We start from the raw sequence: 24350 nt of genomic DNA on the forward strand, positions 1-24350 counted from the left end.
TTTAACAATCACTGTCAGCAAAAAGTATCCTATCCTGCAGTCTACATAAGTGATACTTGATCTTATTGAATAAAAATGAAGGGTACGTTTTATTAAATCCAAATAGTGGAAAAATCTATTAGGTTAAGAATTCCAAAAGGAATCTAATGCCAATTTTAAGTGACTTATTCACCAAATCCATTGTTTTATTCTATCTGAGTTTCATAACTAAATACTTGAAGATTGAAGAGCCTTGTGGTAGAATATGGCAGTTTGTGTTAGGTGAAATCAGAACATTTAATATTGTGATAGACCATCAGAATATATTGATACTTTACAATATTTTTCAATGTAACTAATTTCCATTTTTAATAAATTAATTGTAAAAAAAAACTGAAGTAAAAAGAACTATCTTAACAAAATTTTCCATTATGAAATATTCAGTTATGTCTATCTCAAAAACAAAAATGCATTCTCCATGACCAATATAATTTATATTGTCCTATATCTCTATTCTTTTTATCTGTTTTTTTTAAAAAATCAGAAGTGAATCGAGTCTATTGATTCACTGATTTAAATCCATATATTAGTTGCTTCTAATAAGTTACTGATTTAAATCAAATAGTTTGAATCACTGATTCAAATCAATATAAGTAGTTTCCACTGATTCAAATCCCTTAAATGAACTGTTTTTATTGATTCAAATCACCGTGACGATTTCTTTTGCTCAACTCTACTTAGTTGCCAATGTCCTTGAGCTCTCAAACACAGCAGTAAAGGAAAAAGTTTTCTTCTTCCTTGAGGATGGAGTTTCACTTACTGGTTAGTCACAATATAATCATTGTGAATAATAATCGACATTTATCATTTTCAGTAATCATTGATACTCATCGCAGTCGATAATTATCGATATTTACTGAAATCGTGATAGATCTGGAGAATATATTTTAAATGTTGCTATCGCAATAATTAAAAGGTATTAAAATTTTACAATATATTAACAAGTTTTCAAGGTAAGCACTAATTTTAAAACACACAATTTTAAGGTTTACAAACATGTAAACATTGGTTGTAAAGATGAAACACTAATTTATTTTACAATGTCTTGCAATAGGGCCATTGTGAAATATATTTCTGTGCATTCAAGACTGATTTTCTCAAATTCATTGAAATATAATATAACAGTTTCTTCTAAAAAATGTTTTGCAATTGAAACCAATGCACTCAATCATTTTTTACAATCAATATAAGTCCTAATAAATAAATTTTGACATGAAATTAAGGTAGGTATTAAGGAAAAGTTGTCTGAAGTTTATATATATATTGAATTTAAACAATTTTGAATTATACAAAAAAAAAAAAAAAAAAAAAAAAAAAAAAAAAAAAAAAAAAAAAAAAAAAAAAAAANAAAAAAAAAAAAAGAAAGAAAACAATCAACTTAAACATTAATCCATAAAACTTTTAAAATACATAATTAGGTATTAACATGAACTAATTGAACTGTTATCAATTAAAATTTCCTTCATTTCTGTCTTAAAAAGCCTCTTCTCTAGCCATCTTGGATTTTAGAATATTTTTCTTAAAAAACTTTTAATGACAGAATTTCATTGGTCATCATTATACCTTTCAAGAAAATGTGCTGAATTAAAGAGTCACTTTGTTAGAGAACGGGAATCGGTGTTCAATGATTTTTAGAATTTTCATGGATTTTTCTCAAAAAAGTTAAATGTTAAAATTATGAGGTTATTAATTTTAGATAGATAATTCAGTACTGTGCAGTTGTTTGTGCGTAGATTTTTTAAAGTTTAGTTTTGTTATTATTTAAATTCAGTAACAGATTTGGAAAATGTTGAAAAAATTCTGTTATGCAAATTATACCAAGATATGTATCAGAAACCTAAAAACAGGCTACTCAAGGATATTAATCCGTCTTGAAAAAAATTCTGATTGCAGAATTGTATTGGTAAAAATTTTACAAAAATCTAGAGTAGCCTTATTCAGTGAAAGTTAAATAATGATGATTAAAAAAATATCTTGATTTTTCCCTTGCATGTCTTTCCTTTTGCTAGTTTAGTTCGGTTAGAAGAAAATATAACCTTAATGGTTTCCTACATAATTATTCTATTGTAAATTACCTAAATTTTATATGAATTTACATTATTTTTTTAAAGGACTTACCAAAAGTTTTTGAGTTTTCTGATGTCACACGCTTTCTTGGAGGATCATCTAAGTAGTAATATGCTGCTTGAAAGTATTTTCTAAAACAAAGAAATCTGTAATTCAGATTAACACCTTGTATATTTACTGCATAAATAAGAAAACATAAAGCAAAATGAAATATAAACAAAAGAGAAAAGTTTGTAAAGCATAAAATAAACAATAGCCGAAAAAAAATACAAGTGTTGCAATATTTTGATGCAAAAATAAACTTGATGTACCTTGTCATCCATAAAACAAAAGGTAAATATATTTCCAAAACACAATAAGAAAAAATTTTAAAAAATCATGTTAAATCAAACAAAAGCTTAAGGGTTTAAAACAATATAGCTCTGCAAATAATTTTATTTTAAACAGGAAACACTGCTGATTAAAAAGTAGATTCTTCATACATCTGAAGGGCAAATTTGAAATTCACACAAAAATGGCAATTGAAGTGAATATGGCCTTAATTTTGAAATAGATGGATCAAAACCTTAACAAACTTGAATGACATTTTTCTATTCACAGGCCAGTCTTAGTAATATAATACAAACTTACATCTAATTTAATAAAAAAATTATCAACTTGTACATAACTGATGCAGTTTCTTCTATAAATAGGATTTTTAATTTGATTGAAAACTTTTAGGCATAATTCATTGAATATGTTAATTACATCACTATGACATAACATCAATAATACACATGAATATATATTGCAAAATATAGTTAATTAGATGAAATTAGAAAAAAATTATTGAACTTATTGGTAGTAGTACATGCATTTAATAATGGCACATTATTTTACACATGCATTTTAAAACACACACTCTGACTTAAATTTGCTCGGTTTCACCAAGCAGGCTTGGCCGTGTGGCAAGTAGCATTAGAAACAACAACAACAATAATGGCACATTTAATGCACATCAAAATTTTTATTTTGTATTGTGTTCTATAATCACCACTATTAATATAGATTTTAAGAATCCTAATCAAAATTGAAGTAAAGAGAATAGGAAAGTTAGGGATCATAAATTAATATTTAAGCAATGCAAAAACAAAATCTGTGGAATCACTATTGAAAAAGGCGAATGGAAAACATCAAAAATAGTTTGATTGCTACAGAGAACCTGAAGGTGTTTTTAATAATTAAATTTTTTCTCTTTGTTTCCTTTGAGAATTAAACAAGTTTTCAGGTTTTAATCGCTTCTTTCTTTTTAATGATCCATCAGATTTTGATTTTACTTTTCTCCTTGACTTAAATATCATTTACTTCACCCCTATAGTGCTCATTTATTTCACTTCATTTTAGACAGGAATTCAAAAAATTTATAATATTACTGATGATTAAGGTACTTTCCGTATAACTAATTTGAAATATGGTTCAAAACATGACAAAAAGTATATCTGTTTTATTGATCAACCAACCAATGAACAAGCTTTTTCTGTGATTATTACAGTAAGTTCCTCTTAGAGTTAGTTGCCTCTTAAAGTTAACAAGTAAATAGTTAATTTGTGTAGATTTATCACACTTCCTTTATCTTTGGTTATCACAAACAAGTTGCAAACAAAATATAATAGATGAGTAGAGAGTACTACAGAATAAGAGTATTGAGAATATATACTTCTATATATGTATTGGTCCATTTGTAAACATTTCAGAGCACATAGACATGGTTGTGTTAAATATAGTTTTTTAAAACTCTTTATCTTTAATTTAAATTGATTTAAGTATATAGTTTCATCCTCTTTAATGAAAAAAACTATGTTTTTACATGGTGGATTTGGCATCTTTATTGTAAAAAGTAATGAAATAAATGTTGCTATAAAATTTAGTATATATAGTGCACATTTCTCTTTTGGGAGGCTCTTAGGATAGAATAAATTATGGCTTGATATTAATTATAAGACATTTTTAGTAGTTTTATGCTTAGTCATAAACATTAAAACTATATATTTGGTAATATAATCTTATTTTTGTCTCGTTTATGAAGTCGGAATTCATAACTGAGCGTTTGTTTTTTCAAAAAAAGTCAATTTATCGTACAGGTGATTTATTAACAGCTAAAATTAAAACATTTTCCAAATATTTGGCCGTTTTATAAAGAGTTCAATCTTCTCACCAAGGTAGTTCTTATAATATAAAATTAAAGATTTAATTCATAGTACTTAAATTGTATTTTTATTATTTATTTTTTACTTTCCATTATAAAATCCTTAAAATAAAGTAGATGAAATTAATATTGACCAAAGGTTAATTTGTTGAGGTTGATAGCAGCAAATCAAGGCTAAAAATCATTAATAATCATTTATCTAGTTCTACTTGGCTGGAACGCTTGCACCTTTCAACAGAAATTGTCTTTCAGAAGCATTTTCAAGATAACCGGTTTTATCTGATATTAGATTTTCTTTTCCTTTAATTGATCTCCATAATAATTGGTCAGTTGCCAATTTGTTGATTATTACGTTGTATATAATCAAAATTTCTTGAGTCAAAATATCAAAATTTCTAGTGGAAAAGATCTTGTTGAAAAAAATATGGTGCACATTTAAGCATCAGAATCTTAAAAGTTACTGTATTTTAAACAGGAAGTGATTTCATAATTTATTAAAATTTCATAGAGAATTCATAAGAGTTTAAACTGGGGATTTTTATTTCCTTTAGATAATTTTAATTTTTATAATTAATAAATTAGCTCTGCATGCTTTTGTGCAATGACAGTTACAACTTGAAATGACCCGAGAAATTATTTGATTTTGAACATAAACTAACAAAAAAATGTTTGGTTGCATAAATAAACTGCTTACAATTCTTTATATTATACAAAATTATGAATAAATACTATTATAAAATGAACTGTTCTACAAGGAAATTCAATTTTTAAAAAAAGTACGTTACCTCCATAAAACAAAGGCCATAACTGCAAGTAGAAGCACTAGTGTCACACAAACAATTCCAGCAATGATTCCAGCACTAATGGTAGCTTCCTCAAGGGAAGAAGCCGTCATACCTAATTTTAATAAGAAAAAAAAATGAGAATTTTGTATTTAAAAATCCAGACTATGATATGAACATAAAGGGAAAGCTTATATGATTTAAAATAAATTTAATTTCCTCAATTTAACTTTACAATTACATAATTCAACAATCTGCATTCTCAAGAATATTCTAAAAGCATAAGATAAAACTCGTGTAAAGAAGAAAAAATGGGGGGCAGACACACGATCATGTTTTTGGATCATACACAATGGATATGAAAAAACCGCTTAAGGGAATTCAAAGATGGAAACCAGAGCCTGATTGGCGAAGTTTTCATGTTCAGTGTGACTGATGTCACCTTCACTTTTATGGCTGACGACGACAAAAACCGACAGGGAATTCGTGATATTGGTTGCCCTAAAAATTATTTCGTTTGATTATCCACATTGACAATTATGTTTTTTATCCGGTAATCCACGGTTCATACGCAAGGCATTACGGTACTAACCACCAGCTATTATGTCAATTTCTTTTGGTGGAAAAATATTTTTTTTCTCTTTAATTATGCAACATTATATGGAATGTAATTAAATATTGAGGATATTTTTATTTATTACTAGTATCAATACCGAAAAGTGAAAATGAACAGATTTTCCCTTCATTGTAGTTTGTACCCTTTATGGTTATAAAGCTGTCATGTAGGCGACCCTTAATCAAGTTATTTTCACCCTTATGAAAGAAAAATTCTTCTATTTTTAGGAAACCTGCAACACATATTTCATAAGAATATGCCTTTTGTAGACCACATATCTACCAGCTTTTATTTAATTTCCTTACACTATTAAAATTCAGTGCTATCAATAAGATCAAAAGATATCTTTCAGACCTTTTTACTACTATTTCAACATTCAAAACTACAAATTTATGCTTAAAATAACAAGTTCATTACAACAACAATTCTATCTGCTAATGAGAATCGTCATTACAACAGATTTTAACTGTATTTACATTTTCAAAATATTAAGCAGGTTTATACAGGTTAATACACTGTACATTGAAAGAGCAATGCTGTAAAAAAGAGCAAATTAATTTAATGGCAGTAAAAATTTAATGCATGAATAGATTGGGTTGCGTATTTTATAAAAACATTTTAAAGAAACATTTAATCCTAATGATCAAAATGAACACCAGCACAGTAGTCTATTTCTTGTTTTTCCTTTTCTATAAAGTCTTATCTACACTTTTATATGATTTTAAAGAATGGAGGAGCAGCTTTTATATAAAAGCTTTAACTAAAATATCTCTTTTGCAAAACGTTTCGGGTGACGAAAAAATTTTAAAAAAGCACGAATTGTAGAAAAGATGGGAACATAAAGAGGCTCTTCATTTTATTATTTTTTAGTATTAGCTCATTCTCTTAAAAAAGTGTACTTCAATAATAAATAAAAGAAAAAAAGATGCATGAAGATAAGAACATGTAATAAATACAAACATAACAAAAAATAAAATTGAAATGCTAGCTAATTTGGCAGACTTACTTTGCAAAAATATCTTTTTCAATTCAGAGTATGGACCCTTGTATAATTTCGAATGCTCTACCACACTTCGGCTAGCTCCTTGAACTTTGACCTCATACATCAAATTTGAGGTTAAATTGGATATTATCATCTAGAGATTTGAAACAATTAAACAATCACAAAAAATTATGATAGGTTTATAAAGAATTAGTTGGTATTAGAATATCCAATATTTTTATTTATATCTTAGCAATAAAGCTCCTGAATTAAATAATAGAAACAATTTTGTGTATAGACAGAAAACTTACCGAATGGCTAGGTCTTTCCTGTGAGGAAGATAAAGATATTTCTTCAAAATCCCAAGTATTTTCTGACCGGTATGAGATGAAATAGTAATCAATTCTATGGTATACAACTTTAGGACGATTCCATTCTATGTATATACTATCTAAAGACTGGCATGTTAAATTTGTTATAATTGGTTCACTGGGACCTGAAAAATGATGTTAAAATTTAGTTGTAATCATTGTATATCTAAGGAGGGTTAGACTCATGTATGTACTACCATAGAGTTTTGAAAGATGTTTTACAAATAAATAAGAGATAAAATCAAATTAAAATGAAGAAGATTGGTTTTGGTTTTAAAAATTCAGAATTATTATTTATATTAACTTACTTTGTACATCTGTGATAATTTCTAAGCTGTTACTAGCAAATCCTTCATTTTTTCCAGTGTATGCTTTTACCCATACTTTGTACTGAGTGTAAGCTTCTACAAAGAAAAAGAAAAGAAAAACTCAGTGTTACAGTTAATTTTGAAAAAAAAATTGAAAATCAGCTCTATTTAAATAATGAAAAGGTTAACTTTGAACTAGATAGATGGTTTAAGTTATCCGTATTGTTATTAAGTTAAATTTACTTAACCCGGAGCGGAATCTATAAGAGTTCCAGCGTATCCTTCCGTTATGTTAATTTTTCAAGAATATCTAAGAACAGGCTTGATATTCTAGGAAGTTTTATTATTGAAATTGTTTTTAAACTAACACATAATTTTTCTGTACATGAGATTTTTCTGCATTTTATAAATTATAAAAGGTCAAGAACCATGAATCCATTAGGGAAATATATTTCACAACATAAATAAAGTGTAAAGATTGCCGTTGTCATCTTCAGGCTCTTGTGCTTTCAGTTAAAGTTACACGAATTCGTAAATTGAATGGTAATAGCACAAATCATATTGTAAACAGTACAAGTATAATAGAAATATAGGATGGCGAGTTTTTTAAGCTTAGTCGTACAAATAAATCTGAAGTAGTAGCCTGAAAGTCTTATTACAAGTTATAACTACCAGCACTGCCTGTGCTTAGCTTCATGCAGTCTACCATCTATATAAATAAATCTGAAACAAAATTAAAGAAGCACAAATACTGTTGCACAAACAGAAATAATCCTTTCAGTACTGTAATGAAACACCTCTTCAGAACTAAAACACAGAACGGAAGAAGGAAATATGCAGAAAAAATTACAAACAATTGACAGCAAAAAAAGAGATCAATTAATAGGGTAGGTGTGCAAGATTCGATAAGACACGAGAAGAAAGAAATTTGAGAAGCAAAAAGAAAGGGTGTGATGGTGGATTGGGTAAGTTGAAAACAACATCTAAGGTTTTTTTCTGGTAAGAACAATAGGTGAAAATTCAAATGATGCAAAGACTGAAAGCTGTTTTTTAGAAAAAACATGGAAAATGTGACAGCTATTTTAAAAAGCTCATTAACAAGGATTTTTTTAAACAACTGAAATATTAAGAATGAAAATCCTAACAAGAGTATGTTCACATGCTGAGAAAAAATACATGATTGGATGTATATATTTTATTTATACCCTTAATCTAAAAGGTCAGCAAACACAGGTTTCAAATTTCTCTTATATAACAACTATTTAAGCAATGTAATAATTAATCCAATTTTATCACAAATTAAATATTATCTAAACAATTTCAGTTTTATAAAATTTTGATCTGTTTATTTATTTTTGTAAAAGTTCAAGCTTTCTTTGTCATGGTTGAAATGAAAAATTTTCTGCTTACTCAGTGATCCTAGGACATATTCCATGACTTGCTGAGGATTAAGTACTTTCTTTCTCTCTGTATGATTAGGACCAACATCTAAGTGGTATATGTTATATCCCTGAATTATACCATTAGCATGTTCAGGTTCAAGCCATTTTAATTTAACAGAATTATTGGTAATGCGAGTAGCAGTCAAGTTTCTGGGACGACTTGGTGCTAAAAAGTAAAACATACACAATAATAAGTTATATTGCATTATTTGAAAAAGTTAAGTTCCTGAAGTTTATACTTCATTTGGTACATAAAATTGCATCATCTCATTACTACATCTCATTTGTAAAATTCTACTCATTTAAAACTCAATTATATTATTACTTAAAACAAATCTATATAATTATTCTTTATAACTGAAATACCAATTAATGAAATTAATGTTTTAATAATTTTTATACGATATTAATGTGAATTATAAAATATATTAAGAAGGCATACACATTATAAAACATTATTCTAGGAATTTTGCAGTTAATTATTGCATTTTAAGCAAGAAGGGAAGTTTTCAAGAAGGAATACAAAACTGTATCGCTTACAACATTTCAACGAAATCTAAGTAAATTTATAAACTAAATTAGATTAGTAAAAAGTTTGTTTCTTTGAAATAATTTTTTTAATAAATACAAACGTTAAAAAATTTTACAAAGCATTTTTTCTTTTTAAAAAAAGAAGTTATGTTTAAGACATTCTTATATGAGTTACTATGAAAGTATATGATTTCTAATTTTTACCTCAATATTTGACTTCATATGGCATAAGCTTCTTTATGTTTTATAAAAGTAGAAACTGCTTTGAGTCTTTTAAATGATTTGATTAAATAAAGGGTATAAAATATAGTTTTATTGTTATTAAAAAAGTAAACAAGGTTTAATTATAGTGTCAAAAAAAATTTTAAAAAAGAAGAAAAAAAAAAGAGAGAAATTTTTCAAATCTTTGTAAACTAGTAGGCATCACCCCTAGCTCACTATTGTTCCCCAATCCCTCAAAACTGCTGGCATAGATCCTTTTAGATATAACTTGTATTAAAAGCTATGCTCTCTGCTCGTTATTACTCGCCATTTCTCAGAACTGCTTTTCACATTTGTTATCACATGGTTTTGTTCACTCTTTTTACCTATCCAGCCTACTATGGCATTATTTACCAATAAAACGGCAAATAAATCAAGATATTGGATTGATATTTGTTTTATAGAAAACACAACTTTACAATTCAATCAGTCCAAAATAAATGTGAAATTGCTCATCATCAGACGTTATAGTAGGTAACAGCAATTAAACCGCGGTTGCAAAAAATATAATTAACAACTTATAGTTTTTGCTGAACAGACTGCACAAAAAGAAAAAAACTTTCACAAAATAAGTCAGTATCTAATGTTCTCCTAATTATTTTAAAGGCAATCTATATTGATTAGCAATCTAATAAAATAAAATTAGTTAATGTGATAATTAGATTTTTTATCAGTTTTTAGAAAACAGTTTCTCTCAACAGAATGAATAAAAATAGCATAGAAGTTATTATACTTAATTTTAAATAATTTTAGATACATTATGATAAGAAAATTTAGAATAAAAAGTTCATTGGAAAACAACTATTGACACATTAAAAAATAACATAGATAAAATAACACAATAAAAATAACAATCATTAATCATATTTCATTATTTTCAAATATTATAAAAATTAAGGATTTAAAAAAAATATTTTTTCATTAAATAAACAAAAACAATAATTGTTTACCTCCTTCATCAGTCATTACAGCTACTGTGGTAGCAGGTCCCCGTCCAGCAGGGTTAAATACTTGTAAAGACACCAAATATTGTGAAAAGGCATTCAATCCACGAATCACGTAATCCTAATAACGATGTTATAAAGCTATTAGTATTCATTTTTGAAAAATGTAAGGATGTAAGAGTATAACTATTCTATTATTCTATACAAATATGCAAAAAGAAGATGTAGTTTAGATTTTCAGTTATCATAGATAAGTTTCATTACGTGTATTAATGTCAATATATGTGGCAAAGACTATACAAGGCGAAGCTTACAAATGTAGTTTAGAGACACTGAATATACAGAAACATTTTTAGAGACTAAAATAGAAAAGATGTTCCATAAAAACCGAGAGCAATTTTTTGCGTTGCGGCAACCCCACAAAACTAAAAGATAAAAAGTCAAAAGATTTTTCAAAATGTTAACTGAACATTTATTAAGAAGACGACTTGACTTTTTTTTGTTTTGTGCGGAGTTACAGAGTTAAAAAATAAAATGCGTTGTGCCATAAAATTCAGCTATCATTGAGGCAAAACAGTTCCAGAAACAGTTGAGTTAATGAAAGAAACTTATAAAGAAATATTGCGGTGAGTGTACGATTTTTAGAAGGTATACTGATTTCAAAAAAAGACGTTTGTCTGAACGATTATTGCAATCTTTGAGAATGATCGAAATGTTAACACCGCCAGGGCAATCTTGCAAGAAAATTGGCAAATGTCATGTGAAGAGATAGCGGCATCAACTAATATTTCCAAACCGTTGATATTTCGTATTCTTCATAATTTACAGCTTTGCCATGTTTGTTCCAGGTGGGACTCTCATCACTTCAACTTGAAGAAACAAAAAATCCACCACAAATGCATGCAAATGCACTGATTCTCTATTTCAAAAAAACATCCAATAAGCCAAATCTGTTAGNATACAGTTAACTTAGTAAATGCAATTTTAAAACGATGCTACATTCTCCTTGCAGTCCAGATCTCGTGTCATGCAATTTTCTGGCCGACCATAGAGTTGAGACCATAGAGTTCCGACTACTATTTCAACTCTAAGTTTCCGACGTTGAAGAAAAAGCTCCGGGACAGAAAATTTAATACAGAATCAGACGTTATATCAGTAGCGTAGGGTTCTTCAAAAAAAGGCTTCTTTACTTGGTTTAAAAAGTGGATTGTACGATGAGACCGTTGCATATCATCGGAGAGAAAGTATACAGAAAAAATAATGCTTTTTTTTCTGCTGTAAGTATATTTTTTAATTTTTTTATGATTTCACTCTCAGTTTTTATGGAACGCTCTTTCTATATAACACTTTTCTGTATAAAAATCAATCCCGACACCATTACAGTAGATTCTTTCTAAAATGATCTCCTAAATCAAAATATGACCTCCGTTTTCCCCATCACCCAGTGTTATTCAGGGACTGCCCTCCCCTTAAGTTTATTACTATCGATAACTTTATGACCAGGAATTTGATGTGGGAGGGAGAAAAGGATTATTTTAACTGCTAAATATCTTTTGAAGAGCTTCTTGTAACAAGGTTCTAAAACATGAACATTTGTAGCAAGGAGGGAGATTCGTCCTCCTAAATTATATATGTAAAAAAAATCGTTAAAAATGATAATTTTTCCCTTTTTTTCTCGTGTAATTTTATTCTCATTTCCTATAAATTTTATCTTTGAACAACCATTTTCCTCCCCTAAGAATCTTTAAATGATAAAAATTTATAGCCCGAATTTCAAACAGACTAAAATCATTGCTCTCTTTTTTTTTTTGCAGTTTAGTGTAATAACAAACAATTTGCTTCAAGGACCGACTTATATTTTCGATGCAATACGTATGCTGCTTAAGCTACATTTGCATTTGAAAGTAATTTTCATACTTCTTATAAGAAAACTTACATTTCTATATACTTTTTATGCAAAAATTTAAAAAAGTGGCTAGTACAATTAGGAAAAAAAATTATCAGTTTGAACGGAATTAAGTTAATTACATAAAGCAGCTTTTCCAAATTTTTTGCGACTATGGAACCCTACATGATCAAGCATCTTTTGGCGGAACTCTAAACATATAAACAAAATTAATATCAGCCATGAACATATTGACCGACGAAAGAAGAATTGTATTGATAATATTTAATGCAAAAAATTGCATATTTTTTTCAATAATCGTTCTATGTCAAACTCGCTGGTTTGAAGTGGTATCTAGTCTTGTTCTGAATTGGTTTTTGGTGCATACATTAGTAGAAAATGAATGAAATAAGTTGAATAGTTTAGGAAAAAGAATAGTTATAAACGTTAAGAATAGTTAGCCCATGGGCTTCAATAGCGGCACAACTCAAAAAATCATGTTTTGATATAAATGGGTTTAAAGTTTTCATTGCTAAGGAAAATGCATAAGAAATGCTTTAGTTTGCTTAAAAGAAGATTACCTTTAAGTTGAATTATAAGTGTGCTAGTAATGCTGCTGAAAAGACAGCGTATTTTCCTATTTACACCTGTTCTTAGTCCAAAACGCGAGTTTTTTGAGCTGTGCCATTATTGCAGCGCATGAGCGAGTTATCAGCGAAACATAATTCGTCATTCTCTAATTTCGTCATTTTATTTTGAATTGAAAAGTTCCATGAGAAATACTGATCGATTTTTTACAAATTTTGTCGTTTCTCTTTTTACAGTCATTTTACTTAAATAAATTCATAAAAATAACCAAATGGTTTATTGTTTTGACATAAATGTAACTAGAAGTTTCAAAAATTATTATTGATTTAAAAAATTTAAACTTTTGGAGCCTCTTTGACCCGTGGAACACCATTTGGGAACCATTGACATAAAGGATAAATTAAGACAATATCTGCACTTGATTCCAACAATTTTACCACGCACATATAACTTTCCATATGCAATGAAATGTGAGCACAAACTATTAGAAAATTAAATCATAACTAATATAACCGGAAACCAATTTTGTTTCTTACCCTAGCCAATGGATCACGTAATATAATTTCTCTTTCTCCACGAGCTCTTTCCCGTAATCTGTAAGTAATGCGATATCCAAGAAATTCTCCATGGAGTGAATGTTTCGGAGGAGGTGCCCATTGTATAATAATTGAACTACTACTTGTGTTATGGGCATAAGTAATGTTTGGCTTACCATCAGGCACTAAAACAAACATGCAAACAAAGATAATTACTGTTAAAATATAGTTGTTTATGTTTAAAGTGTTACAAATCAAACAGTTTCGTATACATGTTAAAAATACTTAAATTAAAAATAAAAAATAAAAAAAGGTTTTCATTATTCAAAAGTGTGTATCGACATGTATAATAAAGACCTTAAATGAATTTTTTTTTCAAAACAGATTTAGTCTCACAATTTCGATAATATCTTCAATTTTTTACTGAAAAATTTAAAAGTTATCACATTATTATTTCATTTATACACTGTTAGAATTTTCCTTCCAAAACTATGGAAAAATGACCGGCAGGAGTCTGTACATCCAATTAACCGTAAAGTTTTCGATAAAGAAACTTTTTTACCTTTAAGGTTCTGCAACCGTTTAGTGTAGTTAAAAAAAAACATGAATACAAAACTATACGGTTTTTTTAACCTTTTATAACTAGAATAGTTTCAAAACCGTAAAAAAGAAATTTAAAGGCAGATTAGAGTTAAGCTTTTCGTTAGGTAATGGTATTGGAGTTAAGATGCGGTTGAGTTGTGTTTTATGAAATGAACAATAGAATGTGGTTTAATTGATTTATCAGATTGTTTCACCTATCTTAACAAATTGAAAATGATAGACATTCTTGTTTTAAGCAGCTTCATGGCGATGCCATCTACGCGCGAATGTGAGTATCATATTCTAATAGTCCAGGGTCTCAAATTTGAGAATGCAGAACCCCGGAAACTCTTCATGCGTTGAAGGGAAAGGAGAAAATATTGTTGTGTCAAAGCTGGAACTCGAATCCCCGTTCGGCAGGTCATGAAATTGACTGGTTAGCCCTCTCGTCTATAATATGTACTCAGCTGCAAGAACTGAGTGACTTCATTAAGTGAACTAGTTGGTGGGATAAAATTCTGGTTGTGTAACCGCATTAAGTGAAAGCAGTTAATAAACGGTTTCTCTTACAGTTTACAGTCTGAGTAACATCTTATTAATGGTAATTTGACTGTTTTGTTTGAATATGGTAAAATAACATTTAAATAAATTATTATTTCACCATTTTTCTGAGAAATTTCTAACAGTGTAGTTATTATATTAGATGCAATAACACGAATAATCACGGAGGTTTGAACTACAGTTGCTACTGATCATCATGCGAATTCCAAGGTATTTGTAGTTTGCTTCTCAGTTTTCGTTCAAAAGACTCTCACTAAAGTAGAATTCGATTTTAATGCAAAACTTTAGAATAAACTCTTAAAATGGATTATATTAATGCATATTCTGAAATAACTGTCTAAAAATAAGAAAGTAGCGAGTTAAACGTAGAACTATTTGTCTTTTCCTTGTATGACTCAAATTTTATACAGTTAAGAAGATTTTATTTTCATAAAATATATTTCAGTATATAAAACATATTACTACATAAAACATATTACTATATCACATAGATAACGCCATTCCAGGTTGAAACTAACAGACAAAGGCAAAAAAGTTCAAATAGCAATTTAAAATTATCAGACTTTCTAACCAATTGGTAAGCTAACTCATTTCAAAAGTTGATTCAGAGGTTTTACCTCGAAATCGAAATCTACAAAAATAAAAATATTTTGGTTTAAACCAAAGGCAGAAATTCAAGTTAACTACAAATAGCTCTAGAAATTACAACCTATTAAAAGCAATTCTGTTCCGTTTATGACTTGTTTTTCGATTTTCCTCTAAAAGTAACAATGAAGGGAAAAAAAGCGATTAAAAAAATAATATATTATTCATAGTCATTTCCATTATAATCAGTTTCATTTATAATATATAATAAAAAAAAAATTTGTACTAAATAAAGGTAATATTACATTCGAATGAAAAATGATAAAAATTATATAGTTCAAAATATATTTTTCAAAATGTTTTTTAAACGAGGAATTCTCGTTAAAATGTACTTCAAAAATAAATTAACGAAATACTAAAGTTAAACCTAGATGCTTTAAAAATATTCTAAATCACTCAATTTAAAACTATATACACCGAAGAGCCATTACATTATGACCACTCTCCGTCTATAACAATGGGCTCGCCCAGGTTTTCATGGTTTCTCGCCCAGGAACAATGTTTTCATGGGGCACATTAGGACCCATAATCCTCGAATAACAATCCCTGACGTCTGTAAGCTACTTGAACATAGTTGCAGACCAGGTTCACCCATTCATGGCAACAGTTTTTCCTGCGGGGGATGGTGCTTACCAACAGGATAATGTGCACCATGTCATGAGGGTCGAATCGTCATGGATTGGTTCGAGGTGCATTCTAGTGACTTTCAAGTCATGTCTTGGCCCCCAAATTCACCTGACCTTAATCCAATACAGCATTTGTGGTCCTACTTGGAAAACCAAATTCGTGCTGCCACGCTACCCCCTCGCAATGTGAGGGAATTGCAGGACCAGTTGGCGAGCTCTTGGTACCAGATACCTCAGGCTACCTATCAACACATTGTGGAATCAATGCCACTGCGGGTGCTAGTAGTTTTGAGGGCTAAAGGTGGTCCTACATGTTATTAGCAGGGTGGTCATAATGTAATGGCTCTTTGGTGTATTTATATTGAGTGTAAACATATCGAATTTGAAATGGAACGACGACTTAAACTAATTTTTTTTTTTTTTGCTTCCAGATTGTGTTAAGGTAAAGCAATTTTCGACTTACATCAAAACTTTTAATATGAATAATAAATAGAATTACCTTCTCGAAGAGTCACCATGTAATAGGACTCTTTACTAGGTTTCGAAGATCCAATGGTATTAACAGCAACGACTCGAAAGGAATACACAGTGTAGGGCTGTAGTCCTATAACTTGCCAACTAGTTCTATTGTCTGAAGTAAGAATACCATTAGATTCTTCCCATTCCCCTGATTCACCAACCCTAGAAGATAATGCAAGAAAAATATTAAAAAAATTCGAAATCGGATCAAGTTAAACATCAATTAATAACGTATAAGAAATACACTATCTACCAATGAGTATTTGGACACGTGTGACTGAAGAAAAAAACTTTATTCATAATCAATAGTTGGTAGATCCTCCACGAGAAGTAATTACAGCGTGAACAATCCGGGGCATACTTTCCACAAGCCCTTGTGTGACGGCTAGTGGTATGTTCCTCCACTCGGCTTGGAGAAGACATGTAAGTTCCTCCACCGATTTTGGGCGGGTAGTGCACCCCTTAATTCGGCGATCCAAATCGTCCCAGAGGTTCTCGATAGGGTTCAGGTCTGGGCTCTGGGCAGGCCAGTCCATTCGATTAACTTCATTGGCACCATACCAAGCTTTGGTGACCCTCGCAACATAACCGCTGGCATTGTCGTTCTGGAAGTAACAGGGGTCCACCCTGTAAAACTGCCACAACGTAGGAAGCACATTGTCATCCAAAATAGTGCAGTAGGCATCTTGCATGGGACTAGGGCCGATGTTGTTCCCTACACGATATATATCGGTGGAGGTCGTGACGTATCTCAGGACCGCAGATATATTTATTTGCCTAGGTGTTCAAATACTTATTGGTAGATAGTGTAGAATATCTACGTTTCAGGAAAAAAGCATAACAAAGAAATAAACTATCAAACAACGGAAATGCATAATAAATTTCTCTGAAATTTTTCTTTTTTTCTTCTGTTTACGATATTTTTTAATGGATCTTGGATATTTTCACATTGCTGAATTAAAATCTGTAATCGGTTTCTTTCTCCAAGTTACAATTTTTTTTTTTAAAATGACATTTTTAGCCTATTTTTTGTCGAAATGTTGAAGTTTAAAAACGTTATATACAAACAGGGAGTCGCATAAACGTTGCTACAAAATTCTAGGTGAGATAGGGCAGCGGTCCCCAATCCCCGGGAGAGCGGGTCAGTACCGGTTCGTGGGTCAAATTTCACCAGGCAGCTCAAGGAACATTAAATTAATTATATTTTATTTACTGTGGTGTTTTTTCCCCGGGTATGTGCCACTTTTTATGAACAAGGGGTTAATTAGGAGCCGAGTTAAAACTTAATCTGAGATAAACTTAAAAACTAAGCTCCATCACCTAAAGCAGCACCCATACCACGCATGTAACTGCATTTTGTTTTAAAGGCATTTTTAAATAGAATTAAGTTAAAATTATCAAATCAAACCATTTAAAATACAAACAATCAACGTTCTACCATCTCCTACACACAGCCTTCAGCTGGCAGACTCGTCAAACGTTAACTAGTCAGCGGCGATAAAATGATTTAGGAGCACTGAGTTAGGGCACATCATCAGGATTAAAGTTGCAAAGGAGTCCATGTCTGGAAATGCCATCATATGCCACTAGGGGCGCTTTCCTTATTATGAATTGTTTTTCGTGTGCTTCAGAACAGCTCATAATAGAAGTGCTTCAAGTCGCGTACGATGACATTTCCGGGCATGGGTTCCTATGGAATTTTATTCCTCGTGATGTGCCCTAACTCTTTTTGAAGTTTGTCGCAACATTTACGCGACTCCCTGTTATATGACATATTTGGACGAAAAATATACTAAAAATGTCATTTAAAAAAAAAGAAAAATCTGTAGCTTTTGGAGCAAAAGAAATTTTAGTTTTAAAATCACTATACCCGAATGAGGCAAAACCATGTATTCGTAAAAATGTAGCAAAAAATTTATTCCTCAGTGCTATTTTAAATGCATAGTAAAACACTAAACAAAACTACGACTGATAAGAAATATAATTCATTCTTACTGATTGTAATTAAGTAACACTGTCAGCAAAAGTTGGTCTACTCGCCTTTAAAAAAAACTTTCTAAACTTACACAAAACTTCTGAACTATATTTTAAACACCAAACATTAGTTCCACGTTTTAGCACCTAAAGCACGTACTAGGTGTTACAAATGCACATGTAATAAAATAGTTATAGATTAATATTCATTCAATAACAAATTCGAGGAAGTTATATAGATATGTTTTTCATTTTAAAAGGCATTTTCACAAGAGCGAGTTACTTTTCTCATGAAATGTACTTTTAACATTTAACATGCTTATGGCCGAAAGATTTTCTTTTTTTTTTTCAAAGTTACTGTGAAAGAAATCTTTAAACGTATTTTCATGTTTTATTTCAAAAAGAAATATGATATGGGCTATCAAATTTAAAGGGAATATTTACATAAATAGCGGAGACCATCTTTGGGAATCAGCCAAAGATTATTTTATTCACTTTCCACTCACAGAAGCAACAAATAAAGCAAAAAGTTAATGTTATGAGGTTATCATTTTGAAAAGTGCACTTTATTCTCGAAAGTCAGTTCAGAAAATAATTAATTTAGTTCTTCATAATAAGATATTTAAATTAAATAATCTTTTAGTGCATACATTTAAATTCCCCCCTTTTTTAAACAATGTTTTTTCATGCTATGTTCAAAGCATGGCAAAATCTAATGTCAACTAGCTTTTTTATTATGATAATAGACTATAAATTTTAAACTTTCACTACCTGATATTTTAATTTATAATTTTATAACCGTTGTTGAACAGTCAACCAAATTTTGAGTTTATGACTACCACTGTTCAACTCCGTAGCCTTGTAATTTTGAACGCAAACACAGAAGACAAGGGAACTCCTGGACCGAGCATTGGGAGAAATTTCTTTTCATGGAGGACTCTTTGATGAACTGACCCGCGTTTGCGTTATATGGAGGGAAAACCACAAAAACCTCCCATGGTTAGCCTTACGGCAAGGCGAATTTAACCCATGATACGTTTACCACGGAGGAGCCAGAAGCGGAATTCGTATCGACCAGCCATCGCTGGGATTCGAACCCGTATCACCTGATGTGAAGGCGAGCGCTCTATCCCCTGAGCCGCTACGGCTCTCACTAACCGATAATTCACTTTTAGTACGTAATGTATATATCGGAGTCAATAAATCACGGGCGCCTGATCTCAACGACAACAAAGACCGGGAGCCCAATTTTTAGTAAAATTTAAACTGTTTTTTTCTTTCCAAGTAGGATACAAAGAGTGTAATTTCAAAAAAATATATATATATTTAAAGTTATCAGCTTTGAAATTAGAAAACCAATCAAAATTAAAGAAATGCATTTTAGTTGGATATTGTTAGTTGGATATATACATTGCAATTAATAATGTACAATCCCAAAATATCTCGCTTAAAAAAAATACGACCCTATTCATTGCCATATTTCCCATCTTCTTTTTATTTATTTATTCATTCTAATCGATCTTTTACTTTTCTAGGAAACTTCCAACAATGCCACGTTTCTGCTTCAAAATATAGTCGTCTTTAGCCGCCAATAACTAACAAAACACTATCAATTAAAAAAGCACAATAGTAATTCTTAAAAATTAAGATCATTAAAAAAATTTCATCTATTACAAATTAATTGATATATTAATCTTAAAAATATATCATAATTGATTGATAATATATCATTGATTGATAATATATCATAATTGACTGATAATACATCATTGATTGATAATATATAATATATCATAATTGATTGTTAATATATAATATATCATAATTGATTGATAATATATATGAATTGATATATCTATTTTAAAAATTTCGAGTGTATTTTCAACTGTGATAAGCTTTTTAAAAATTTTTAATCATTAAATTATTCCATTTATTGTGTGTTTTTATTTGCAAGCAACCGCTTGTGCTAAGCGTTTTCATAGCTATTATTTTCTTTCGATGCTATTCGAAAGCATCATTTAAAGATAGTATATTTCGAGAGTGATTATGGTAAACTAAAAATAAAAAAATAAAAAGATTCTTTTACTAGACAGTAACTGTTGTTCTCAGAAAACAATGAGTTTTTGATGCAAAAAGAGTTTCAGATGGAAATCCTGCTCATTAGGAAAGAAAATATTTGCATATTTATCTCATTATGGTTATATTTTTCTTTTGATGAATTTTTTCTTTCATTAGCATTATTTATAAAGGACGAAAATGGAAAACTTTCAATCATTGTTTCATCGCAGGCTCAAGTTTCAAATTAATTAAAGATTTATATTGAAAAGAAAATACCGGTAATTAAGCAAGTTTTCCCCGGGTAGAATGATGCTGTTATGCATTTGACAAACACATTAAAACTTCCCATCTTAAACGAAAAAAATATTACGTTAAAAAAGAAATTGGAATTTTTAAGCGTTATCAAAATTTGTAATTAGTGCCGATAATAGTATGAGATAAGGTCTGCAGTTGTTCTTGCTTTTTGTGTACGGAAAAAAATGGGGATATTGGAGAAAACGCGAAGTTGTGAGTAGATTTTTGAATTGGAGAAGGTTAATTTAAAACTTATATTTTAGCCTTTTAAAACGATTGTGACAAAATTAACCGTACCTAAAAAAATATTATTAAATCTTGGGGTAAAATTTTACACTCACGCATTACGAAATCTTTTTCAATAAACGACTGTCTATTTTTTTTTCGTTGGCATTAGCTACATAAATATTTTCTTAGCTTTTTTTCATAGAATGAGCAAAAGATTTTAAGTCGTCATATTTTAGCAAATGGAAGCATTTTTGCATAATTTGCCATATCTGTGAACTATCTTATTTTATTATTGAGCCCTATGGTAATATTTTGGGATCTAACGCATATTTTGAATCTTTTTTTCAACAAAATGATGTAATTATTTTTCGGTAACAATAATTCTATTCGTATTATCTTAAACAATTTCTTTTTTCATAAATTGGGTGCAAGATATAGTCGATAGTTCCAATTTAGGCAAGTAAAAAATCCTCTTAATATGATTTACTAGGCATATAAACGGCTTACTTTTACAAATTATGCTTTTGTAACTATTATAAGAATAGCTTTTGCAAAAACTTTATAAGAAATGGTTTGAAATAAAAGCGATTATCCTAGACCAGACTTATCAATATTCGTTTCGACCTTTCACAGTTATAATAGCATTAATATTTTCGTATTAATAGATAACATAGGTAATTAATTTCATTTGGAGAGAAAATTAGGAAAAAGGATTAGGATTCCAATTAAAATCCTAATGAAAACTGCATATCGAACTTTCTGTATTACACATTTTTTATGCAACAAGGTTTTTTGATTGCTAACTCTTAATATAATTAGTAGAAAACTTAACTATTAGACTAATAACAATTGATTTGGTAGTTTAATTAAAATTTGTACTAATGCTTAGACTTAGCGAAGGAAAAAAAAATTTTTTTAACCTTTTCTATCTCTTGAAGCAATAAAAGGCCATTAAAATAAAATGATCATGAGGAAGAGAATATTTNTATGACTACCTTTTTAGATGGAGAAGAATTATTTTCTAGAAATAGGTTTTAAACTATAATTATTATTTTTTTATTTTGAAAAAAGGGATGATGGAATCGAAAGTTTATAGCTCTAAACATATACTTTTACCACTAATGTCTCGCTATTTTTTTCAAAATAGTTAAAAAAGTATAATTGCCTCCAATTTTGTTGCTTTTGAATTTTTCTATGAATCCAAACACACGCACTTGCTTTCATGTAACATATATATATATATTATTTTTTTATTTTATAACCCTCGTTGAACAGCCGACCCAATTTTGAGTTTACGACTACCAATGTTCAACCATGTAGCCTTGTAATCTTGAACCCAAATCAGAAGACAAGGGAACTCCTTGATCAAGCATTGGGAGAAATTTTCCTTTCATGAATCTGACCCGCACTTGTGTTACATGGAGGGAAAGCCACGAAAACCTCCCACGGTTACCCTGCCGGCAAGGGGATTCTAACCCATGATCCGTCTACCACTGAGGATAATTTACATCAGCACTGGGGTCGGTGTGAGCCGGGTGCGGAATTCACCTTGATCAGCCATCGCTGTGATTCGTACTCAGTTCATCTCATTAGGAGGCGAGTGCTCTATCCCCTGAGCCACCACCTCCCTGTCTTATTTAATTAGTCTGTATTAAACGTAGACGTCACAGCAGCTCAGTTTTTGAGGAGAACAAAACTAAAATACACAGTTATAATAAGTCTCCAAATGGCACTCACAATAAAAAATTGAAGAAAAAAAAAGCCCTATTATGGTTTGATCGATACTAATATTTTAAAGATAAAAACAAACATTAAAGTAAAATCATATAATCTGATAATAATTACTAAAAATAAAATAGAGATACAAAGAATGTACTCTAATTGCTTCTATAACTGTCACATGCACCTATTTTAGATCATTAGTTAAGTTTCTCAATGATCAAGGGAAAAAAAACAACTTTAGATTTCCTTCGAAACAACTAGGAAGATCGATAATCGATTCGAGTGAAAGACAATAGAAATGTGTCAAATCGAGGAGTCTAAGCAATTGTCCTTGCAACTCTCTTTTTATTACAACTTCAAATAAAAGAGTAACGCTTTTAGCTTTGTATTATTGCTAATATTGTTAAGAAAGAAAATTAATGATATTTGATTGGTGAAAAATACTTGAATTCAGAAATATCTCAAAAAACTGTAGAATAAAAATAGTGAATAATTAATACATATAAAAATATCAATCAATTGACTCTGTCACCAATTTTATTAATTCAAAAATATTGAAGGAGATATTAAATCTGTTAATCATATAGATTTAAATCTATCTTCTATATTTAAATCTTACAGATTTTAAATCAGATAGATATAAGTATTAGCATACTCAACTATTCATATTTTCACAGATTGCGTAACGTTTTTATCCATTTATAGTTACTACTTTTTACCATGCTATTAACACCAATCAATATGTAACGGTAACAAGTCTCCCTTGAAATCTTTAAAACGTAGCAGTTTTATTTATCAAAATAAGTAAATTCGAAAATGCAAAAGGAAGAGAATAAATTCCGTGCAATAAGACAGTTACGTACGAACTTTTTCTTGTTTTTAACATATTTTTGTTTAAAATACTTTATTTTACAGTGACAATGCAATTCCATAAATTTTGATCACAAATAAATAAATAAATAAAGAACATCTGCGCATATTTTCTCTGAGGAATACCGAAAATAAATAGAATTTCTCTGATTAAAAAATTTTTCCTAAAAACAAATCGTGCTTGCAAAATGCTTCAATTTGCATAGTATCTAACAGTTAAGAAAATTAAAAAGAAACAATTAATACCTGAAATGTGTTTATTTTTACCAATTACAGTTCATATAAACATTACAGTCAAGATACTCATTACAGCGATTTATAATGCTTCATCTATCAATATCAGTTCACTTTGCAAGATACTGTGGATGATTTACGCATAGACGCAATTTTTCTTTTTTTCCTTCCTATTTTTATTTTTTATTAAAACTTAAAAAACAATCAGGAGAGGTATTTTGATAATATTTTTACCATACACGCAACTTCAAAAGCAATTCTGTAAAGAAAATTGAAATGGTCATTCGAATCATTATTAACCTATTTTCGGTCAAAGTTGCGCTAGCGTATCATTTTAATAAAAAGAAATTTTATAAACACTGTGATAAATATTTTTCTGCCCTTATTTAAGGATTCTGAAGACATCTATAAAATATTAGTAATTCAATTGGTATAAATACTTTCTGTCGAGAAATTTTCAAAATACGCTAGTTTTATAATTTGAAACGGTTATTAACAAA

At 29.5% G+C, this 24350-nt stretch overlaps 1 protein-coding gene across 6 annotated transcripts in view; it reads right to left on the minus strand.

Moving 5' to 3' along the window:
* LOC107455121 (putative receptor-type tyrosine-protein phosphatase mosPTP-1) overlaps window positions 1-24350 on the minus strand; it is a 131558-nt gene that overhangs the window by 13718 nt on the left and 93490 nt on the right. For 4 of the 6 annotated variants that reach the window (XM_016072582.3, XM_016072581.3, XM_071188275.1 and 1 more), the window contains 9 exons: window positions 16451-16632; window positions 13538-13722; window positions 10535-10649; window positions 8761-8958; window positions 7351-7446; window positions 6983-7167; window positions 6696-6825; window positions 5077-5188; window positions 2158-2237 (listed from right to left, as the gene is read on the minus strand). In XM_016072582.3, the coding sequence (XP_015928068.1) occupies window positions 2158-2237; window positions 5077-5188; window positions 6696-6825; window positions 6983-7167; window positions 7351-7446; window positions 8761-8958; window positions 10535-10649; window positions 13538-13722; window positions 16451-16632 (1283 nt within the window). Of the gene's footprint in view, window positions 1-2157; window positions 2253-5076; window positions 5189-6695; window positions 6826-6982; window positions 7168-7350; window positions 7447-8760; window positions 8959-10534; window positions 10650-13537; window positions 13723-16450; window positions 16633-24350 lie in introns of all 6 variants that reach the window. The other 2 variants (XM_016072580.3, XM_016072579.3) reach the window with 1 other exon arrangement.

Source organism: Parasteatoda tepidariorum, chromosome X2, assembly GCF_043381705.1.
Source record: "Parasteatoda tepidariorum isolate YZ-2023 chromosome X2, CAS_Ptep_4.0, whole genome shotgun sequence".
Classification (NCBI taxonomy): domain Eukaryota; kingdom Metazoa; phylum Arthropoda; class Arachnida; order Araneae; family Theridiidae; genus Parasteatoda; species Parasteatoda tepidariorum.